Raw genomic sequence first — 22391 nt, forward strand, 5'->3', positions numbered from 1 at the left:
GAGCAGGTCAAAGGTCACACAGAACATGTTTTGTTCTTCTTTTTTCCGCACAGAGGATCAAACAGGACCCTTGCGCATGCCAGGCAAGGGTTCTACCACCAAACTACAGCCCCCATCACAAGCCACATAAGAGAAATGTGGTGTCCTGCCCCAACTGTGACATATGGGGCCAAGAGAGTTTTACAATCAGGAGTAGAGGTAGGCTGCCGCTCCTTCCCAGACTTCCAGCTCCCTTCCCATCTTAGAGGGCTGGAGCATCTCAGGGGCCCCTACCCCAGGGGATGCCTACCTGCCTCGCTCATGAACTTCTCCTTGTTATCCAGGGTACAGTCTTTCTTGCAGGTCTTGACGGCCACATTGACCTTTTCCCCTTTCTGCAATAGAAGTCTATGTTCAGGGACCCTAGTGCTTTTCAGAAGAGAGTGTCCCGTCCCCAGCCTCGGCATGGCTATCGCAGACTTGGCTAGCAGCCTAAGGAAAGCAAATGGTGTGGCTTCTGCAGGGCACCTCAGCCCTGCAACCCATCCACACCTCTCCTTCCTTCCAGATTCTTCTGTGCTAGAACTAGAAAGGGCTTCAGAGACCAGAAAGCTCAATCTCTCTGTCCAGATGAGGATAGAGCCACGTGATCTGCCCAAGGCAAGCAGGCATGTGGGGCAGAACACACACACACACACACACACACACACACACACACACACACACACACACGCATACACACACACACACACACACACACACACACACACACACACACACACACACACACACACACGCATACACACGGGCCCCACCAGAAGAGAGCAGGGCTTCCTTCTCTAGCCTTACTTTTGGCTGTCAACCACACCGCTCTCTCTCCTTGGGCCCTACTTTCTCCAGGCTGTTGAAGTATAACTGTATAGCCAAGGCTCACCCTGGCTTCAGCCACCTGGACACCAGTTCCTGCTGGATCCACTTAGGCCCTGCCCCAACTGCATCTTACTTTACTTCTTCCTTCCTCTGCATTCTCCCATGAGCCTCAGAGTTCACTGTGTTGTCACCCCTAGTACACTGTTGCCCAATCTCAGGAGTATCCCCGGGCTGTGTGAATGCATACCCACTGGGCATCAGCCAGCTGCGACCTCCAACCCAGCTCCTCTCTCACAAAGAAAAGGGATACTTAGTGCCTGGGACTCACATGATTAGTGTAGACACCTTCGTAGACCTCCCCAAAGAAGCCTTCCCCAAGGATGCGATTAAGAACTACATCTTCACGGGCAACGCCATACTGTGGACCTGCATACGAAGAGAAAATGGCAGCTGGCTTCCCTGGGGAACCCAAGTGTTCAACAGCAAAGATCTAAGGGCCTTGGCTGGGACATGGCATCTAGATTATCCCATTGTCTCAGGTCCAGGGAGACCTACCACCCTGTTCCCAGCTCCCTGCTTCCTAGGGTCACATTCCTGAGGTCCTCACTGAAGCCACACAGACCCACATAACAAGGCCAGTCTGTGTGGAGGCTCAGCTCTCAAACCCAGGGTCCCTCAGGTTTTCTCTGCCTGAGCACATGCAAATGAGGATAAAGGAAGGACAGACTGGTTCCCCTGCGTTGTCCCAGGAGTCCTCATGATGTCACCTCTCAGGGCCCTGACCATGGCCACGCTGGTGGTGGGGTGACCAGCCTCTTTAAGAACCTACCTCCTGGCCTTCGCAGTGTCTCATCTGGAATCTCTGCATAGATGTCTGACTCTGTAATGACAGAAGAGGGGCCCAGCCCACAGGCTAGATGTCATTACGAGGCACAGCCAGGAATTAGGGCCTGGTTCCTATTCGGAAGCCAGGTAGGCAAAGGAGAGAGTGAGGGTGGGGGTCATGCAGGAGAGTCCAGCCTTCTATACCAAGATTCAAGGAAGCCACATAGCTGAAGACACTTCAGCCCGAGTCTCTGATTACTCACTCAGTTCTGTTGGTTTCAAATAACACACAATCCATTAAACTCTATTAGTAACATGGTGTTTGTGTCTCTCCCAGATCCATACACTGCAGTCCTACCCAACAGTATGATGCCTGGTGGGGGGTCCCTGGGAAGTGATGAGTTTGATGATGTCATGAAGAGGGGATTCCTATTAAAATTAGTGTTCTTAAAAGAAGAGGATGAGAGACTAGCGCTTGCTCTCTCTACCATGTGACCGCTCTACCATGTGACCACACAGCAAGGAGGCGAGCCCAGCACAGAGCCCTCACCAGCAAGAATCTGCAGAGACTGGACTTGCCAGCCTCCAGACCTGGGAGGAGAGAAAAAAAATATGGCTGGTTTTGAGTCAATTTACTGCATTGTGTGTGCCAATAAAGCCAACCAAGGTCAACACAGCACCATGGTGCAAACTATTCATGTTTGCTATTACAACTAATGGTAGTTTTGAGCCATCATTGAGAACTGATGGGGGAGGGGTGTGAGTGTTCTACTGTGACTTGGAGAGAAGGCTTGGTAACCCCAGGAGAGGAAGCAGAGGCAGTGGGCAGGCATGAGGCAGGGGCAGAGGCTGAGGGCACAGTGGCTATGCTTACCTATGCTGCAGCTCTCTGAGAAGTGGGAGCGCCGAGCTTCCAGGTTTCTGTGGGAGAAGGTAAAGAGGGCAGAAGCTGGCTGACTTCAGAGGCCTGCAACACTCCCCCCACCCCCAGGCAGCTGCACTCTACCATCCACCCACTCAGTACTGGCTGGATCTTTAAAAGCAGCCAACCTGGCAGTCAGGGGGCTGGCAGTATATAGCCTGGGACTCCGAGGGGCAAGGGTGGAAGGAAGGACAGAGGCCTCCCTCTATCTCAGGACAGCAGCAGGTGGGACAGGGGATATTCCTATGGCTGTGTACCGGGAGGGAACACACACACTCTACTGAAATGATGACACTCAGGTATTCTCTCAAAAACAAGGGAGGTTGGCGGGGTGGGGGTGGGGGTTGCTTGCTGCAGGTTTTCCCAGCCTAGCTCATGTTGTCTGAGTTTTGGTCTTGAGCCTGGCATCCCTCTTGTACTCACAGTGTGGGGATGTGGGGCAGGCTGTTCCTCCTCTCGCCATCTAGGGGAAAGTGGGGGAAGGGAGGATGGAAACCATAAACGTATGGTGAGCAGATGGCAGATGGGACACCTGCTCATGAGGCTGTCTGTCAGCATCACTGTGGGCGTTACTTGGACTGGAACTAGAACCCTCCTTGTAAACTTCCTCCTGCCAATATCACCAGCTCCAGGCAGTGCCCATTTCCTGACTGGTCCCCAATCAGGGTCACAAAGAACAGAACAGTCATATGCTAGCAAAGGCTCTGTTATGCCAGAGGTTGTAAACACGCCCCGCTCCCCAGAAGTTACTTCCTGTAGTTGACCACCTAGACTAGACAGGCTCTGTACCTCCTCACACTCCTAAAATCTTTCCTTCCACTTAAGGGCCAATGTCTCATCTTCCCTCTTCCACCCACCTCTGGGCTATTCTACTTGCAAAGAGAATCCTACCTTTCTTGGCATTCATGATGAGAGAGCCTTTTTGTTCTCCTTGCAGCCTGCAGTAGCCATCTATGAGGTCAGCCATGTTCTCAGCCTCTGCCAGGGATGAGGTTTTGATGGACAAGGACTGCAGAGAAGGGAGCCAGCCACCGTGAGAAAGCGAAGCCTCGGCTAGAGTCCATCCCACAAGGAGGAGGAAGAAGAGGCTGCAGGGCCTGGCCCCACCTCTGTGGGATTCCAGCCGCACCTTTCCTAAGTATTGTGTGTGCGCGGTTGCTGTTAGAGACAGCCACCAGGGGGCACACTGGCTATCCCTCCCACTGGCTATCCAGTGCTCTTTGTTGCAAGGCCAGGTCTGAGTCTCATTTATTCTCATCCCTGAACCTTGTATTTCTTAAGCGCTTGCTGTGTACGTGCAGAAACTGAGAAGTGAGAGGTGGGTAGGCTTGGGGGCTCAGCACATGCTGGCTAGAGGAGAGAGACAAATGTTTGGTGGTCTGAGGTTGCTCCCATACTTCTAATTACAAACACACATAAAACTATGTCTCTCAGGTCTCAACTTCTAAGCCATTGCTTATTTGCCAAATATTGGACATGGGCTATGTTTCTTATTTCCAGTCACCTCTACCTACTCTAAAGCCTTTTCTACTTCTTTTATGATATTAAAATAATAATTTCCCCCCAATCTTATTATTATCACAGAACTTTGTGTGAAGACTGGGTAGGATTTAATTTCGGTCTATACCAAATAGGAGATGAAGGAGAGAAGCCACAGAGTTGCCACTATGTGAATGTGGAGGTCAGAGGACAATTCCCACAAGTCATTTCTCTCCTTCTACTACGGGGGGGGGGGGCGGGTTGAACTCAGATTATTGGCGGGGGTAGGCTCCTTTATCTTGCCAGTCATGGGTACAGTTTTCTTTTCTTTTTTAAACAAGAGCTGTCAACAGAGAACCCTGGTCCCTGCTGGACTTGGGCATGCTGGCTTGAATAAATCTCACCACAAAGCTCCCAGGTCTCCCAGAGATGCTCACCTGGGGGGCACCCTCGATGCCCAGCTGCAGGACTGCCTGGCCCTCTTCTAGTGGGAGGCACCTGATGGACTTGATCTGTTTGAACTCGGCCAGACAGGTGGGCTGTGAAAGAGGCAGGGAGAACTGAAGAACATTTAACTCCAGGATCTGCGGAGGAAACTGGTCAAGATGGGGGTGAGGATGAAGGGTGGGGAGTGGGGAATGTCTCTTCTGAAGATGGAGAGAATAATGCTGGGAGACCATCGGGAGCCCATGATGCTCAGGTCGCAGAAGAAAAGGGAGGAAGGTACCCTTGTCAAGGTCGTAAGTCAAGTTGAGGGTAGAGCCAGAACTAGACCTGGTTCCCAGAGAGTCACTGCCTTATTTTGCCATCGAGGGAGAAGCTCTTCCTTATGCACCACAAGAGCAGCAACAGCCTTCTATCACTCCTAACCCCACTTTGTGCAGCAGTGTCATGGCAAATAGTGAACTATCTGACCCTCGCTGCTCTCCCCAGATCCTCTCAACAAATCTACACCAAGGCCATGCCCTTATAAAGTCTCTGCCCTGAGCAGTGGGGAGATGGGGGAGAAGAGCTGATGGGGGCACAGAAGGAGAGACAGGGAGGAGGACAAGACCTCTGAGCTGGAGCTGGGTTGCTGGCTCGCTCTTGGGCTCTCTCTCTACCTTTGTATCCTGACTTGTCAGCTGGCGGATGCCTTTAGGGCCAATGACCAGGTCCACAGTAATGTTCCATCCTTGCTGGAATAAAAGGAGAAAGGGGATTGGTTCCCATGGTGCCCAGCCATATTCAGAAGCTTTAGGAGATCTTCATGAAGGTGAGCAAACACCTTTCCGTGCTAAACTCCACCATACAGCTCACCTCTTCCCATCACTTTTCTCTCCCTTCCCACCTCCCTCTTTTTTCCCAAATTGCCCGCCTGGGATATAAGCCCAGAGGCCTGGAGGTCAGGCAGGGTGAAGGTAAGAAAAATAGGCCATTACAATGAGTTCGCAGCGATAGGTCTCCTGGTCGATGTTGGCAAAGCCCGCCAGGGTATTGAAGAACTTCATGACGCACTCTTCCTCTCGGAGTGATGCATACTGCTGGAACGTCTGCTGGATCATCTTCCGGAAGTGCTTAGGCTAGGAGGGCGGATGGGGAGGACCGAGTCAGTTCAGGTTCCTGCCTTGGATCTTGTGGAAAGAAGCCCCCCCCCCCCCCCCCGCCGCTGCTGCAACATGAGTTGCGGGGTCCCCACCACGACAGAAGCTTAGCTGTTTTTCCTAAAGCTCACAGCTGTTTCCACAGATGCTCACCCTAACCCTGGGAGGGAAGGCAGGAGCCATGGAATCCCATAACCCAGGTCATGAAACAATCAAGCCTCCAGGGCAGTCTTGAGCCAGGTGCGCATCATCCCAGGCCCGGAGGGCCTACCACGCACACCAGCTGTCTTAAATCACGCAGTCTAAGGAAATAGATCTTCTTCTTGTCCTGAGCGGATATCAAGCAGGGCTCACTGGGCTCCTTGCTCTCTGTTTCCCTCACCTTCAAGTTTTCTTGCATCTGCTTTGGGAAAAACAGGTCCAGACCCACTTCTTTTCTGAAAGAAGGAAAATGTAGGCTGCAGTTGACACATGTACTGGACTTCTGACCAACCAAAAGGTTGTGAGAGGGCTTGGAGACCGGGGAACTGGGCCCTGGGGGCTCCTGGCTGGGGAGTTGGACAGGTGTACAAGACAACAGGACACTGGGGGAAGGGGGGAGGGGGGGAGGGAGGGGGATAGGGAGGGGGAGGGGGAAAGGGGGAGGGGGAAAGGGGAAAGGGAAAAGGGGGGGAAGGGGGAGGGGGAAAGGGGGGAATCCATGCCTGACATAGAACTTACTCCAGGAGTTCAAAGTTGGACTTTTTGTCCAGTGCATTGTGGGGCATGTCCTTGAAGAATCTCCTGGGGAGAGAGGGAGAGACGGCATGGCAAAGAGGGCCCATAGTTGGAGGGTGAATCCCTCAGAGTAGGGCGCCTTCTGTCCATGTGTTAGCCTGAAAGCATCTTTCTCTACCAGATACAGATGCCACCAGGGGGGATAAGACCCAAAGAGCAATAACATTTACAGGAGAAAATGAAAACAATTAATAATCCTACTGCCAGATGATATAAAAATTCCTATATTTAAGTCATATATATGTATATATAATACTGTATATTTTGTATTATGACTATACAAAGTAATAAGGACTATACTATAAACAATAATTCATGGTGTAATAGTATAAATTATAATAATAGCCTATTTGTAGCAATTGTGATTTTAATTGGAGATGAAATAGCCAATGCCCCCAGGTACACCAGACTCTCTATATTGCCAAGTCCACTGTGTCTAGTAATCAATCATCAGCTATTGTAGGCATTGTCCTAATCTTGATTTTTACCTTATAGTCACTCAGGGTCCCCTTAACTCAGATGGTTACAGATAACTGGGGATACTTCGGCACTAACGCTGCACGCTCAGGATTCTGAAACAGTGAACTTAGCTAACCAGAACATAGACACATTATAGGTTTACACCTTGTTTCTCTAGAATATTTTATTTTATCGTGTCTGTGTGTGGGCTCACGTGCGCATGCGCACACACTGCTGCCCATGGAGGACAGAAGAGGGTGCCAAATCCTTCGCAGCTAGAGTTGTGAGTCTTTGCGAGGGGCTTAGGGTAGGTGCAGAGGTCTGAATTTCAGTCCTTTGATAAAACAGTAAGAACTCTTAACTCCTGAGGCATCTCTCCTCCTCCTACAATGTTTATTCTTGATGGGTTAAAAGATAAGTATAAATAAGGCCATTTAAGAACTAAGGATTCCAAGTAAGTATTTCTATACTCTGGGTAAAAAAACATCTATAGGATGAGTCACAAGAGAGACCACCTCCTCCCCAAGCATCCAACATGGATTGCTCTATCCTTAAGTTTTTAAGACTCAGTAGCTTTGAATATACTCTCAACTATACTATAAAGCAATAGAAATGATTGCCTCTTGATGATTGTTAATTTGAAACTTGGAAAAACAAATGCAGTGGAAAAATCTGAATAGAATTGCCTATTGAGTCTTGCTTTGGTCCAACATTTCCTTACTGTTCCCTTTCTTCCATTTGGAATAGTAATGTATATATAGTCTGTTCCACTGTATGCTGGAAGTATGCAACTTGTTTTTTTAATTCTATAGGTGGTTACAGTTGAGAGATTGCCTCGAGTATCGGAAGATTTTAGACTTTTAAGCTGTGTTGAGACTGAGAGATTATGGAGGCTTTTGTAGTTGGGCTCAGTGCATTTTGCATCATGATATGACCACAAGCCTATGGGGTCCAGAGAGTGGAGTGTGGTGGACCCGGAGGCTCATATGTTTGGTGCTTGGTCTCCAATTGGTGGCCTTTTGGGAAGGATTAGGAGGCGTGGCTTTGATGGATGAGGTATGCCACTGCAGGCAGGCTTTGAGATTTCAAAGTATTAAAAAAACAAAACAAAACAAAACAAAAACAAAAACAAAAAACAAAAAACTAAGACACAAAATCATCAATGTTTTAATTTTCCAGGGTAAACAGAACCAGCCTAAAGTCAAAGGGTCTGGCAGATGTCACAATCCAGATGTGGGAAGGTGCATGAGATGAGGGAAGGGGGTAGAAAAGTCTTTAAGATGGAGAGACTCTCGGGCTGGCTCATCAGGAAGAGTGGTGATCCGCACTCTGCTGCACTGTGGGATAACTGAAGCTAATAACAACTTCATATTTCAAAGGCAACAGGGATGGATTTTGGACGTTCTTACCATAAAGAAATTATGTGTTTCGATAAATGCATACAGCCACTATCCTTCAACCAAAACCAAAACTTTGAAATGGAGGGAGCCTTCCCCAGGCAGATCGGGGCAATGAGATCAGTCTGCCAGTCAGTGGGGGTGAGTCTTGTGAGAAGCTAAGACTGTCTTCCCAGAAGAGATGGGAGGGGGGTCTCTTCAGGTCACTTGAGGTGCACAGCCCTTGTGGGGTGAGTGAGTGAATGAATCAATGAATGAATGGGATTTGAGATCTGTGGTAAAGAATGATGTTTGCAAAATACTTTAAAGGTACTTTTAATGAGCCCAGCGTGGTGGCGCACGCCTTTAATCCCAGCACTCAGGAGGCAGAGGCAGGCAGATCACTGTGAGTTCGAGGCCAGCCTGGTCTACAAACCTTCTAGAACAGTCAGGGCTACACAGAGGAACCGTGTCTCAAAAAACCAACCCCCCAAAAGGGTACCTTTAAAAAGATTTCAAGCTGGTTATGGGGGGCACTGCACTCCTGTAATCCCAGCACTTATTAGGGAGAGGGAGAAAGATCAGGAGTTCAAGGTTACCCTCAGATATGTAGTGAGTCTGAGGGTGACTTGAGCTACATGAGGCCCCATGACAAGGAAGAAAATTTAAAATGGAGACATTTTGCTACGTAGAAGGGCAAATCAGTGGCAATTTTAGGACGCTTCAGGAAATAGTGAATGGAATGGTATTGAATTAGGAAAAGGAGGCTCAGATATCTCCCGTCTCCTGGTTCTGTGTTTATAATACACTCTTTCTATCCCCGATGGCCCATTTCTTCCATGCCCTGCAAAATGGTCACAGAAACGCCATGAGCTGAAGTGTCTAATAACTAGTCTGTGCTTCAGCCCTGTATTTCCAACTTTTGAGGCCACCACACATCACTGAGAGGTCCTGGAGGGCAATTAGAGACTTTGATTTCTCCAGAGACCCTGTGTTGAGATTTTTCTATCTGGTTGGCTGACAGGGAACATCCTTTGCCTAGCTGAGCCAAGCTGTCGCTGCTTGGACTACCTCTATCTAATACAAGCTGGTTCTCCCCAGGCTGAGCCTGCAATTCTGAGAAGCAAACACTAGATGGCAGCAGTCTATGGTCGGGTGCAGACTCATGAGAGATCCATTCCAGCCCCACACGGCCCCTCCCCCCCCACTAAAAGACTTGCAAAAGCCACTTGGCAGTAATAAGGAAACTGTTAATTTGTTGCCAACATTCACAAGTTAACCACAAGGTCAAATTCCTTGTGGAATTTGTGAGGTAAGGTGAGTATTTTTTCTCTATTCCTAATTGTGTCAGTCTCTGCTTAAGAAACCCTGGGTGACACATTCACTGATTCTTTGGTACTGAAAGTCCTGTGTTGCACTGGATGTGGGAAAATATTCCTGGCTTCTTATCAAAAAAAGATAAGTTATTTGGCCCTTCTGACTAACTTTTAGCAGATGGCCCACGAATTTCATGTAGTAGGGTACTCACACGAAGTTATGTGTTTGACATCTATAAAGCACCCCCCAATAAATAATAAATAAATAGCAATTACTATCATTTCAACTATGTGATACCCTGGAAAAGGCAAAACCATGGCGACAATAAAAAGATTGGTGGTGGCCAGGGAGGGACAACAACAGATGCTCAAAGCAATGAAACTTGTGCATGGCATTTTAATAGTTAGACACATTGTCCACACTCACAGAATGTGTGGCACCGAGGTGAGCCTTGATGTGAGCTGTGGACTTTGGGTAATACTGGTGCATCTGTGGGTATTCATCCACCATAGGAATTGCACCAATCTTGAAGGACATACACAACTGGGGAAGGTGTGTGTGTGTGTGTGTGTGTGTGTGTGTGTGTGTGTGTGTGTGTGTGTGTGTGCAGAGCACAGGATCCAGGAGAAATCTCTGTGCCTTTGGCTAAACTTTAATGTGAAGCCAAAACTTCTCTAAATAACAATACAAATGAATAAATGGAGGAGGGACCTGCCTCAGCGCGAGAGTGCTTGCCAAGCACGAACAACATCCTGTGCCACAAATATAATTAAGCATAACGAGAAAAGACTCTATAGAGCCCTGCCTGCTTGGTACAGAGACGCCCTTCAGCTGCCTGTCAGGGCTTGTGATGTCCTCCTTGTCTCTCTCCCTTTCTTTGGAACACTCCAGATCTCAGACCCCCTCATAAATCCAACGAATAAACCACTAATTCTAGAGCACTTCTGTCCTTGTTCTTCTTCTAAGGGCCCTAAATACATAAACTAACGCACTCTTCCCAACAGCCCTTACGTTAAAGATAGAGCAATGAAGGCACAGAGATGTTCAGTAACTTGTCAAGAGCAGCACAGCAAATGAAAACTCAGGATTCCTGTCCAGGCTCCCCACTTCAGACCCTCTGTTCTTCCCAATCAGTCTGATTCGTCTCAACAGGAACCAGGTCTCCTGAGGTTTGGTCTTACTAGTCTCCTGGCTTATGCATATATTGTGCTTCATAAAGCCGGGGAAAGGATATGTTATTTTTTCTGGTGATGTCATTTATCTGTAGGCAGATTACGCAGTCCTTGATATTGGTAGAGCGAGGCACCATCGCCCATGGCTTTCAGTAAAGAACCTGGTTCTAGAAGGTTCTGCTTTATGGTCTGATTTTCCGAAATATGTCCTCCTCTTGATGAGAAATAGTGGTAATCTGATTTTAAAATCCACTCACTCAATCACCATGTAAGCCATTCTACCATTTCCATTTGAAAACTACTGAGCCTGGAGGCCCATGAGGTTAACACAGATGTTTTCCACACATCCGCGGAAACAGCATATCCCTAGCACTGAGAGTGGGAGTTTGATTCCTTTTGAGGCTCAGGACATCTGTGGCAGGATGTTGGGGGCTTGGGGACAACCCTAAGGTGGTCAGGGAACAGACTTATCACACTGTGTACTCTTGATGACTGTCTTTAGAGGCCAGTTCAGATACCTCTCTTGTTGTTTAGTGCTTGAGTACCATGCTTAGCCTTTGAGCCATAACCAATAACAGTTTGGGGGTGGCTAGAGGGTATAAGAATATGAGGTCATTTGCCAGCAGATCTGGGGCAGGTGGCTTCCTGGAGTCTCAAAATAACACAACAGTCTAGCATGAGTCCCACAAATACAGAGCTCAACAGAGCCACTTTTCAGAATTGTCTCGTTTCTGAGAGGATGAAGGTAGCATGTGGTGCAGGTCCCAGAACTCCAGCAGACCCAGAAGACAGACAAAGGCATGTGTGAAAAGCTTCATGACTTCCCTGGTGCACCAACTCTGAGCATCCAAGATGTTAGACTCTAATAGACCAACTGCCACTAACTGTAAGGCAGCCAGCCGCAAGTCTTTAACAGGCCACCAATCTCAGATACTTAAATCAAAATGGAACCTTCACCTTTCAGTTGCACAGTCCCTAACATGGGCCCCCTCAACCTCTCTCTAAGGCCCCAGTGCCACGGAAGTGTCAGCAGAGTTTTATTTTCAGTCAACTTGGGTGTCACGGGTAGATCAGAAATCCCCCAGAATGACACATTGGGCCAAACAGAAGTAACACTTGGCAACGGTCCTGAAAGTCTTCCAGTAATTCTGATGAGGCCAACTGCATCTAAACCACCATGGAGGCTGGCTAAAAGTTCATCTTCTAAGGTCTCACCCAGGTCTTATGCCCCATAGGGCCAAGGATGGCATTGGGACTCTAATGTATCTGCCTCCAGTTAACCATGATGTGCACTTGGGTGTTGAAGCCACTTTTACACTGATCAGGGTGTAGAGCAGAAGAAAGGAGGTAGAGTGGCAGATGAGTCATCAAACTGAAGGTGTCATGGCCTTGGTCAAGACCAGGCTAGGGGCACAGGCTTAGCCACAGGATCTTCTTCTGTCCCAAATGGCAATGGGACCCAACAGCCAAAAGTAAGTCCTGGCTTCTTAGACTGTCCTTCTGTCTCAGTCTAATGATGTCATCAGCCTGCCATCAGGATGGTCATTGCTTCCATTATCTCAACCCTGTGGTTCTCCAGCCAAGGCTCTTACTCCCACTGTTCCCTGGGGCTGGAATGCCCAGTTCCCTACCCCAATCCCACCCATTATCTGTTAGTTGAAATCTTTCACTTCCTTCCAGAACAGTTAAACTTTCTTCTTCGTGGTTATTGTCTCCTTGTAGAAGACTGGTTGAGGCATGCTCATTCTGTCTCTAATTATAATTAACTATGCATACATGCCACCTCCATAAACTGTGAACTGGAAGTCATTGTTGGATGCTTGTGTACCAATTGAGTCCCTACCTCTTAGAGCCTGGGCTGCAGCAATGAGCATCCCAGATTGAGACCCCTACCCTTGAGATCCTAGACCCAGGCTACAGTTCTAGAAGCATTTCTGAATCCCTGAGTGGCATCCACAGTGATAGGCAGGTGGGAGGGACAGGCAGCTTGGACAAGCCACGGGAGGGGAGGAGACCAGGTAGAATGTGAGCTGCCTTTCTCTCTTGTCTATCATGCAGACTGGGTGGTGAGTCCTCCTGGTTGTCAGCTTCCTCCCTTTCTCTTTCTGTTTTTCAGATACCCACTTTCACTTCCTACAGGAGGGACAAGCCAACAAATCCAAAGCCAGCACTAGTATGTCATCCTGGAAGAGGGCTCAAAATTACCCACCTGAGTTCCAGACATCCCAGCTGCAGAGCCATGCCTTCGCTGACCTTGCTGGCATAGCGTTGCATGTAGTCATTTCGGAGCTGGTGGGAGAAAGGCCAAGGGTCAGACTCACGCTCTCGTTTTTTCCTTCCTGGAGCAAACTGATGTCTCCGGGCTATGTCTCTCATGTGCAGGTTGGTAGTTTAAATGAGAATGGCCCCCATAGATTTATAAATTTGAAAGCGTGGTCCCCAGTTGGAGGAACTGCTTGGGAAGGAACAGGAGGTGTGGCCTTGTGGGAGGAGGTGTGTCACTGCAGGCAGGCTTTGATGTTTCAAAAGTGTTTCTCTGTCTTAGTCTCTTTCCATCTCTCTCTCTCTCTCTCTCTCTCTCTCTCTCTCTCTCTCTCTGTCTCTCTCTCTGTCTCTCTCTCTGTCTCCCCCTCTCCCTCTTACCTGCAGATAAGGATAGACACTCTCAGCTACTGCACCTGCCTGACTATTGCCACACTACCCATCACAATGGCTTTGGATTCACCTTCCGAAACTATAATCCCAATAAACTCTTTCTAATATAAGCCTTGGTCATGATGCCTCTTTACAACAATAGAAAAGCAACAAAGAAAGTATCCCATCATGGACAGATGTCTCCATTCCCCCCTCCCACTGCCATTTTGGATAGAAAAAAAAACTGAAGCAAGCCGTGATGGGTTAGGCCTGTAATCTCAGCTACTCTGGATGTTGAAGCAGGAAGATTACAGGTTCAAGGTCTCTATGAGTTATTCCAGTTTGTCAAGGCCAGCTCAATCAACTTAATGAGACAGTTTTGGAGCCAACACGGTGGCAAATGCCTTTAGTTCCAGTCCTTGGGAGACAGTGGCAGATGGATCCTTGTGAATTCCAGGCCAGCTTGATCTATACAGCAAGCTCTAGGACAGCCAGGGTGAGAGAGAGAGAGAGAGAGAGAGAGAGAGAGAGAGAGAGAGAGAGAGAGAGAGAGAGAGAGAGAGAAAAGAAGAAGAAGAAGAAGAAGAAGAAGAAGAAGAAGAGAAGAGAAGAGAGAGAGAAGAGAGAGAGACAGACAGATAGACAGAGACAGACAGAGACACAGAGACAGACAGAGAGATGGAGAGAGACAGACACAGACACAGACGGACAGACAGACAGACAGACACACACAAACACACACACACAAACACACACACACACACACACACACACACACACACACACACACACACGGAGAGAGAAGGTGGGGCAGCCTGTCTGAAAAGCCAAAATAAAATAAAAATGAGACACTGCAGGGGAAAAAAATGGCTAAGGATTTGTTTTAGTGGAAGAGTACTTGCCTAGTAGGTGTGATGTCCTGGGTTCAGCCATTAGTATTATAAGAAAGAAGAGAGAGAGAGAGAGAGAGAGAGAGAGAGAGAGAGAGAGAGAGAGAGAGAGAGAGAGAGAAAGGGGGTGGTAATCAAGAGAGATAAAGGAAAGAAGGAAGGAAGGAAGCAAAGAAAGAAAGAAAGAAGGAAGGAAGGAATACTTGGGGGAAGAGTTAGTAGTTTATCCAAACCCATGCTGATATGTGATTATAAATGTCACTCAGAGTCCAAGAACTATCTGGCTTGATGTCTGGCCAGCAGAAAGAACAGTGCAGGTTAAGACCAGAAAGAAGTTGACAGTGCCTGCTCTGTTCCCACTGCTTTGGAACTTCCCCTGTGCAGGTTCTGTGTCAGCTGCTGATGTAGTCTGACAGAGTGAGAGAGGCTCAGCCAGCTCAGGAGGGCCAGCTAGCATGGTTTTTAAATTGTGTAAGCTGGGTGCCATGGCACATGGCTGTAATTCCAGCACTCAGGAGGCAGAGGCAGGCGAATCTCTGTGAGTTTGAGGCCGGCCTGGTCTACAAAGTGAATCCAGGACAGCCAAGGCTATGCAGAGAAACCCTGTCTCCAAAACAAAAAACAAAAAAACAAAAACAAAAACAAAAAAACTCCAAACAAACAAACAAAAAAACCAAACAACAAGAACAACAACCCCCCCCCAAAAAAGTTGTGTGAGCTGGTGGATGCCATGTTTACGGCTTGAAAGAGGCTACAACAGGAGCATTTACACCGTGGGAACTGGCAAGAACTACACATCGTGATTGGTTCTTCCTCAGGCCGAGTCACCAGTTCTCTGCCATGGACGTCACTTGGTCCTCATGACAGCTCTCTAGAGCAGATGTCATCATTACTCTAAACGTAGAAAAGAGGAGGGAACAAATTCATGCACCCCAGGGAATGAGGGTGGCCAGTGGCAAAGAAGGCTGGAAACCACACCTCAGTGCCTGGGCACTAACCGGCTTTTCCTGCCTCCCTGGTTTCTGGCCACACAGAAGCTGGAGAGGAGCCGGGAGCTTAAGGAACAGCCTCGGGGACAAGCCTTCTAGAAGGCTGGCCTTTATCTTCCCATCACCCCTGAAGAGAATGGATGCTTCTTCTCGGCATTTAAAGTGCTTTTCACCTGTTGGTAAAAGTAGAGCAGTGTGGTCCTGTCCTCTTTCAGGCTCTCCATGAAGTCTTCAGGCAGGTAGCGGATTTGGAGGTCATACCTGCAACAAGACAGACTCCGGTTGCCACAGGGAAGCTGGATTCCCAAGAAAGCAGCAGGACCCACAGGGCTAAAGCTACTCTGTCCCTCAGCACGCAACAGCTATCCATGAGGCTTCTGGCAACAGATGCTAGTTTCCTTATTTCGGGGACCAACCTCTGACCTGGGTTCTCCTTCCTTTCCATCCTCTGTTCTGCTTCACCATACCATGGCCAGCATATGGTCGGAACTGTCCCTAGATACTGTCCTGAAACGGACATTTGCCGCGAGCCCAGGTTAGACCTCAGGATGCTGTGGGACAACTACATCTAGAAAGGCCACCCGAAGTTTTTGGAAGTTTCTGGGCCTTAGGGATGCTCGAAGGGAGGGTGCCATTCCTACCTCCACTCAGCTTCCACGTGTAGACATTCGTACTTGTCCTGCACTTCGCCCACTGTCATCTGTGGGTGCAGCCAGTGGATCTCATCTGATTTCATGTGCTTCAGCCTCAGCCCATAGCATTCAGCCAGCTGGATGTTGGGCCCTATTCGCCCACTCAGCAGGATGGAGGTGATGATCTCCTAGGGAGGAGAGGAGAAGGCTAAGATTCTGGGATGCTCCCCTGCTGGGTTCTCGCAGTCTCCCCATGCACATCCCCTAACCCTGTGCAGCAATCTGTCTCGGGTATCATTTATTTCTGACTCTCTCACAGTTAGCGATAAGCCTCGGTACACAGTGTGTTCTATCCAATGAATGAACAATTTGGCAAAATGAGACAGACACGGAAGAAGTGGGAGGACACAGCAGAAGTGAGGACAAGATGCAGAGGCTGAGAGTACAGATCAAAACAATGAATACCAGCTGAGCATGTGCCCCGTGACAAGCCCCTTCTGGATGGTTTCTAGTCTAGCCAGCAGGATGCAGAACAAGGCCAGGCCCTGCTAGGTCTTCTCCACACATGACCTCACTGAGTCCGCTATCACCACTGCATTAGACCTGGTAAATAAACTGATGCCAGGACGAAGTGGACATTGTGAGCCCTGGACCTCTGGACTCTAGTGTTTTGCTTTGCCAAGCTGACTCAGGGCGTGGCAGAGCTGGAGGAGACAGCCTTAAAGGATAGAATGGCACATTGCTGGTGCAAAAGCAGGGTCTCAGGAGATCTGACAGGAAGGCACTAACCTCCTTGTTCTGCTTTTTTTTGGGGGGGAGGGCGTTCTCTTTGTTCCTTTACCCACAGTTTCAGCAAGTCCCATGCCTACAGCCTAGTGACCCCACTTCTTGGCCTGGATGCAGAACCCAATTAATATGAATATCAACTGCAAGGCTGACTGGAATCTCATCAGAAGGCCCTGACTAGCCTAGCCCATGGCCCACATCCGGCCAGTGAGCTAAGCCCATTCCTAACAGCAGAGTTCCCTGGATGTGGATTGAAAACCTCACAGACAGTGACCCATGTGAGCCAGGAGTTGGAAACGCGCAGATACGCAGCCTACATCAGCCTACCCGAGCCTAGAGGCTACAGTCTGGCCAGGGAGAAGATGAATGCTTTGTTGTTTAGACCTATGATTTTTTTTTAAACATGCCTCCCAAGAAGTTGTCTAATTTAGCAAGCAAAACACAATTAATTCCTTTATTGGAAATAGAAGAAAGTGTGTTTCTTTTTCTCTCTACTAGGAAAAGTCAAGACTAATATTTAAGTAATTCTGGTTTAAAATAATGTCCAATTATGCATCAGCCTGGACACTCATGTGTCTTGTTCCAGCTTTCTCCTTCCAATTCTCTTGAACTTCATGGGCTATGAACTAGAAGACCCTCAGCCATAAACTCCCTTTCCTACTAAGAAAGATAATGCCCATCAGAGAAGCTCACTGCTGCTCTGTGAGATGCATTAGGGAGGTGGGAGGGAAGCATGGGGACCAGAGCACATGCCAGCAATCTAACATCAGCTCGGAGATCAGAACCGAGGAGGCTGGAAGAGGATGCCATCTACAGTAGTTCCAGAGAAGGGCATGGATGAGAGCGTGAGGTCTAAGCTCTGTCATTATCTTCAGCTACTTCTGTTAAGGACCTCTTGCTCATCTCTGCCCACTTGGTCACCCTGATATGTTACCCGGAACCCTTCATAGCTCCACTGAGTCCCACCTGCAGTCCCCACCTCTGGCACTGAAATGTAGAGCCTACCCCTAACCAAACTGAAATCGATGAACTTAGCACCTCATTTTGGAATAGCCAGGAACTGTGACCTATATTGAAATGAACATCTCAAAGATATGCAAAATTAGCTTAGGAGTGTAAGAGGCCTCTTTGCACACACAGGCCAGCTTCAGCAACAAATAGATACACTATTGTTCTTTCTAGTTCTTCTTTAAGGTGATATGTATATGCATGTGCACTTGTGTTCTCTCTGTCTCTCTGTCTCTGTCTCTGTCTCTGTCTCTGTCTCTGTCTCTGTCTCTCTCTCTCTCTCTCTCTCTCTCTCTCTCTCTCTCTCTCACACACACACACACACACACACACACACACTACTGACACATAAATACACTCATGTGACCTGCATACCGACTGATATACATTTTCCACATCTTCAGACAATTCTGCCTGGGTCAACCATTGTGGCTAACTCCCACTCCTCCATTAGCCACCCATCCCCATTCCTTAGTTTCAAAGAATATTTTACCTATTCTACAATTTCATATGCATGGAATTATTTATGTGTGGCTTTTTTTTTCCTGACCAACTTCTTTCATTTAGCATAATGTCTAAGATTAAAGTTAGTTTGTAGAAGGAGGCACCCACATTTGAAAGTGATGTCTAATTGAGTGGCAGAAAAAGTGACAAATCAGAGAAAGATTTGATAGAATAGGATACGCCCAACTCTCACAAGAAGAGAGAGCAAAGGGAAGCTACTTTAGAGACAATGCAGGGAGGAGAGAGGAGGTAGTTTTACAGGGAGAATTTTACAGAGAGAGGTTGTATGGAGACTGAATGAGCCAAAGAATGAGGAGTCAGGAGATTAGAGCAGATTGCTGAAGTTCGTTTGAGGCCAAGCAGAGCAATTCAGAGGCCAAGATAAAAGTCAGATTGAATAAGTCAGCTGGGAGAGGAGTTTGAGCCAGAACAGCTGAGTTGAACCAACCAGCCCAGAGCTCAGAAAGAACAAGAAAGGGTGAGCTTATTAAGCAGTAAGTCTCAGAGACTGAAAACACTCTAGGCCTAGGTTAGGTTGTGCAGGACTAGGCCTAGGTGAGCAGAAAGAACGAGGCAGTTAGCCTCTGAGACAACAATAGAAACAGGCAAAGAGAAGTTCTTTTTACAATCCATTGTGTTGGAACTTCACTGTAAGCTATGTCCGCCCTTCATACGTGACCAGGAGAAATGCATGTGATGCACAGAATGGCATAGGAAGAACATCAACATGGTATCACACACACTAGGGTGTGATCTCACATGTTAGAAACAGGCCCCAGAGGACCCTAGCTGGCTCTGAACTGAATGCTGGTACTCCTGAGCATGAGTTTTTATGGTACCAGAAGGTGCCATGCCAGCTTCCAAAGCAGGGAAACAGTCAACAGTCCTAGTCAACGGATGCTATGAACCACAACAACCCCCAGTGTGGCTCCATAACCTTCAGGGCACTCAAGCCCTTGGTGGTACCCAACAGCTCTCTAGCTGCATTTAACATCAGCTCACTAAGAGGCAGTCATGCCTGGTACTACAAACCCAGTCAGTTCCCTGGGCCTAGGAAAGCCATGGAGCTTGGAGGAGACTCTATAATCGAAACTTTACTAAACCCTCAGCATCCCTAACTACACTCGAAACCTACAGATAAGTGTAGCTTTCACCCCTCCTCATGGAAACAAATGGAGACCATTACAGAAGCCTACAACCAATCAAAGTGATGTACCCACAATGCAGGTCCTGAACCTAAGGCTCAGGGATCATTGTGGGAGAGGGGGGCAAAAAGATTGTAAGAGCCAGAGGAACAGGGGATTTCTTTGAGATTGTGTCTCCTAGAAATGTCAGGAGCTACATTCATGAAGTCTCAGCAGCATGGCTGCATAAACATGACCTGAACAAAGATGATACCAATAAACATAATAAAATAAAAGGGGGGAAATCTCATGAGGCCTCAGCTGTAGACAAAAGAAAACCAAAAAATCCTACAGGCAACTAATGGATACTGAGTGCAGCAGAAACAGTATCCTCCCAGGGAAGAGCACTCTAATTGGTTGTCCAATACAAGTGGTCAGTACTGAAAACACACATACAAGTAACAGTATATAGACTGAGCAGGCTGTGCTTATATATTTAGAAGCATACACATGCACATGCATGCACACACACATGCATGCACACGCACATGCATGCACACACACATGCATGTAGCAACAGTTAAAGAAACAAAGGCCATGAATTTGAAAGCAAGCAAGGTGGGGTCATCAGGAGGGTTTGGAAGGAGGAAAAGGAATAGGAAAATGATGTGTCTCAAAAAAAAAAAAAAAGATACCATATTTTTCTGACTATTAAGTTGCACATGACCATAAGATGCACCCAGTTTTTAAAGCAGTAAAACAAGAAAAACAGTAAGAATAGCAATTGGATCATAAGGTGCACCCTTATTTCCCCCTCTCCCTATTTTTGGGAGGAAAAATGCATTATGTGGTCCAAAAATACAGTATATACTTAAAAAAACACCAAAAACCAAAAAACAATTAGGCTGTGAATCTGGCTCTGACCAGACAGATCTTCTGGCAGGATGACAAGCTCCCTGGGCCACAGTGTCCCCTGTGGTCATCTCTCCTTGCTCTATCAAGCTGCAGATGGTTCTAGAACATCAGTCACCATCTGCCATGTGCACACTATGCAGAGCTATGGTGCTTTGGCTCCAGTGAGCACACAGCCCTCAGCCATGAAGGACCCTGCAGGTTCAGGTGGGAGGAGGACTTCCTGAAGAGGGTCATCTGCCCTGTGCTGCCTCCAGTCCAGCCTTCCTTGAGCTCTCCCACAACAGGGGCAGCAGGGTTGGTGCTGAATCCCCACTTCATCAGCTGCCATTAACGAGTCAATATTTCTTTCTCTATTAATAAAGCTCTCCTTAAAAATGAAAGTACACGATGTTTCCCTGTTCGCTCTGCTGCCATATGTAAGTTGAGTTTTTAACAAGTGCTGGCTCTTTAGAGAAGCCCAGAGCTCCTTTATCTCCAGGAAGACCTTGCTCTTTTCCCATACCCATGCTTCCAGTGCTGAGCGGCAGGCTTTCTAGCTGCAGTGGGTTGCAGTCTAGATTCTAAAAGACTCCTGGTACTTTCTTGCAAACGTTTGTATTCCTAGACTTTTCCTTCCTTCTTAGTTCATGTTGATTTATTCTAATTATTGAGTAGTGGGAAGACCTCAGAAGGCCTTTCCATGTTTTCTTGATCTCTGACTCATCCACTTATAGGTCAGAAACAAAGAAGAAATGTGTCCAGATAACTTGTCCCCACACCCGAGAGGGTTTAAGGTCATGCACCATATGAGGACTTTTCAGTTGCTGGTGGCCACATTTAGGAGAGTAGTCCCATGAGATGACATCATCTAGTGACGTCATAGCTGTCAGAGTTTGTGCATATCCACTTCTAATGTTCGCTTGTGTGTGTGTGGCATGTGTGCATGTATGTATGCATGTCTACCTGTGTGTAGGTACATGTGGGGGTCAGAGGATTTATGCCAGGTGTCTTCCAAAAGGTACTCTCCACCTCATGTGTTGAGGCAGGGTCTCTCTCTTGAACCCAGAACGCACTGATTTTGCAAGTCTAGCTTGGCAGCTTGCCCTGGGGTTGCTGTGTCATGGCCTCCCAGAGCACTGGGATCACAGGTGGGCCAACATACCCACCAGCTCTCATGTGCGTGTTGGGAATCTGAGATCTAGTTCTTTGGCTTGTGTGGCAAGCACTTGGCCTACTGACTCATCTCCCCATTCCCCTCACACAACTTTGAAATTGCAGAATGACGTAATCCTCCCGTTATTAAACCATCCCGCAAAGATCATCCGAGCAACAAACCTCTCCCTCTCCCCCCACCCCCCACACCCCGCCGCCCACCCACTTCCCAACAGTCATTACATTCCAGAACTTCCTCAAGTGACCTCTCTGTTTTCACTGTCCTCAGGCTCATCTAGGTTCATAAATACCTAATTTTTTCTTACATTTGTTCAAGCTTTTTCATATTTGTGGCCAGGTTATTAAAACAAACAAACTAATATACTAAAACAATGTCCTAGCTGAGGTCCTCCCGCCATCCTCCACAAAGGCAGCCTGGTCCCAACTGTTCCTTTTTTGGTTCCATGTTCTGCCCTCCCTGCCATGTTTTAAGCGAGTCCTTGTCAATGTCATTCCATGCAGACTTCTATCCTGCATGTTCCTGGTCCCCTGGGCTGGTAGAAATTTTGGTTCCTCCCCTGAATTCTGAGGCAGCACTGTGATGGCCCCTGGAAATCCATTCCTGGCTCCTCTGGATTGACAGGGCTTTGGGTCTCTCTACGGAACGGAGTCTAAAGAACTTCAAATGCACGTCCAACATTCATATTTTTATGAATTGAATTTTGTTTCTTTAAGAAGACATGCTGAAGCCACAGCCTCTGCTTCCTTTCCACCGCAACCTTACTGAGAACTAGTCTCTTCAGATTAGTCATATTGAAATGAGGTCATTAGGTAGTCCCTATTCCCATCTGACTGGTGTTCTTAAAAAGGGGACATGAAGTCATGGAGACAGAGATGCACACCAGAATGTGAATGACAGGTGGAAAAGCAAGATTCCAGTGAAGGATCTATAAGCCAAGAAGACCAAGGACGACGGCAAATCACCATGTCTGGAGAAGAGGCCAGGAAGACTTCCCCCA

General features: G+C 47.8%; 1 protein-coding gene across 2 annotated transcripts in view; it reads right to left on the minus strand.

The window, feature by feature from the left end:
• Ptk2b (protein tyrosine kinase 2 beta) overlaps positions 1-22391 on the minus strand; it is a 119535-nt gene that overhangs the window by 18929 nt on the left and 78215 nt on the right. For both annotated transcript variants that reach the window (XM_051160738.1, XM_051160737.1), the window contains exons 3-16: positions 15914-16092; positions 15446-15533; positions 12969-13048; positions 6379-6441; positions 6041-6095; positions 5497-5637; positions 5179-5253; positions 4513-4614; positions 3488-3605; positions 3020-3059; positions 2549-2595; positions 1679-1729; positions 1178-1275; positions 290-374 (exon numbers count right to left, since the gene is read on the minus strand). In XM_051160738.1, the coding sequence (XP_051016695.1) occupies positions 290-374; positions 1178-1275; positions 1679-1729; positions 2549-2595; positions 3020-3059; positions 3488-3605; positions 4513-4614; positions 5179-5253; positions 5497-5637; positions 6041-6095; positions 6379-6441; positions 12969-13048; positions 15446-15533; positions 15914-16092 (1222 nt within the window). The remainder of the gene's footprint in view (positions 1-289; positions 375-1177; positions 1276-1678; positions 1730-2548; positions 2596-3019; positions 3060-3487; positions 3606-4512; positions 4615-5178; positions 5254-5496; positions 5638-6040; positions 6096-6378; positions 6442-12968; positions 13049-15445; positions 15534-15913; positions 16093-22391) is intronic.

This window comes from Acomys russatus, chromosome 18 (genome assembly GCF_903995435.1).
Source record: "Acomys russatus chromosome 18, mAcoRus1.1, whole genome shotgun sequence".
Lineage (NCBI taxonomy): Eukaryota > Metazoa > Chordata > Mammalia > Rodentia > Muridae > Acomys > Acomys russatus.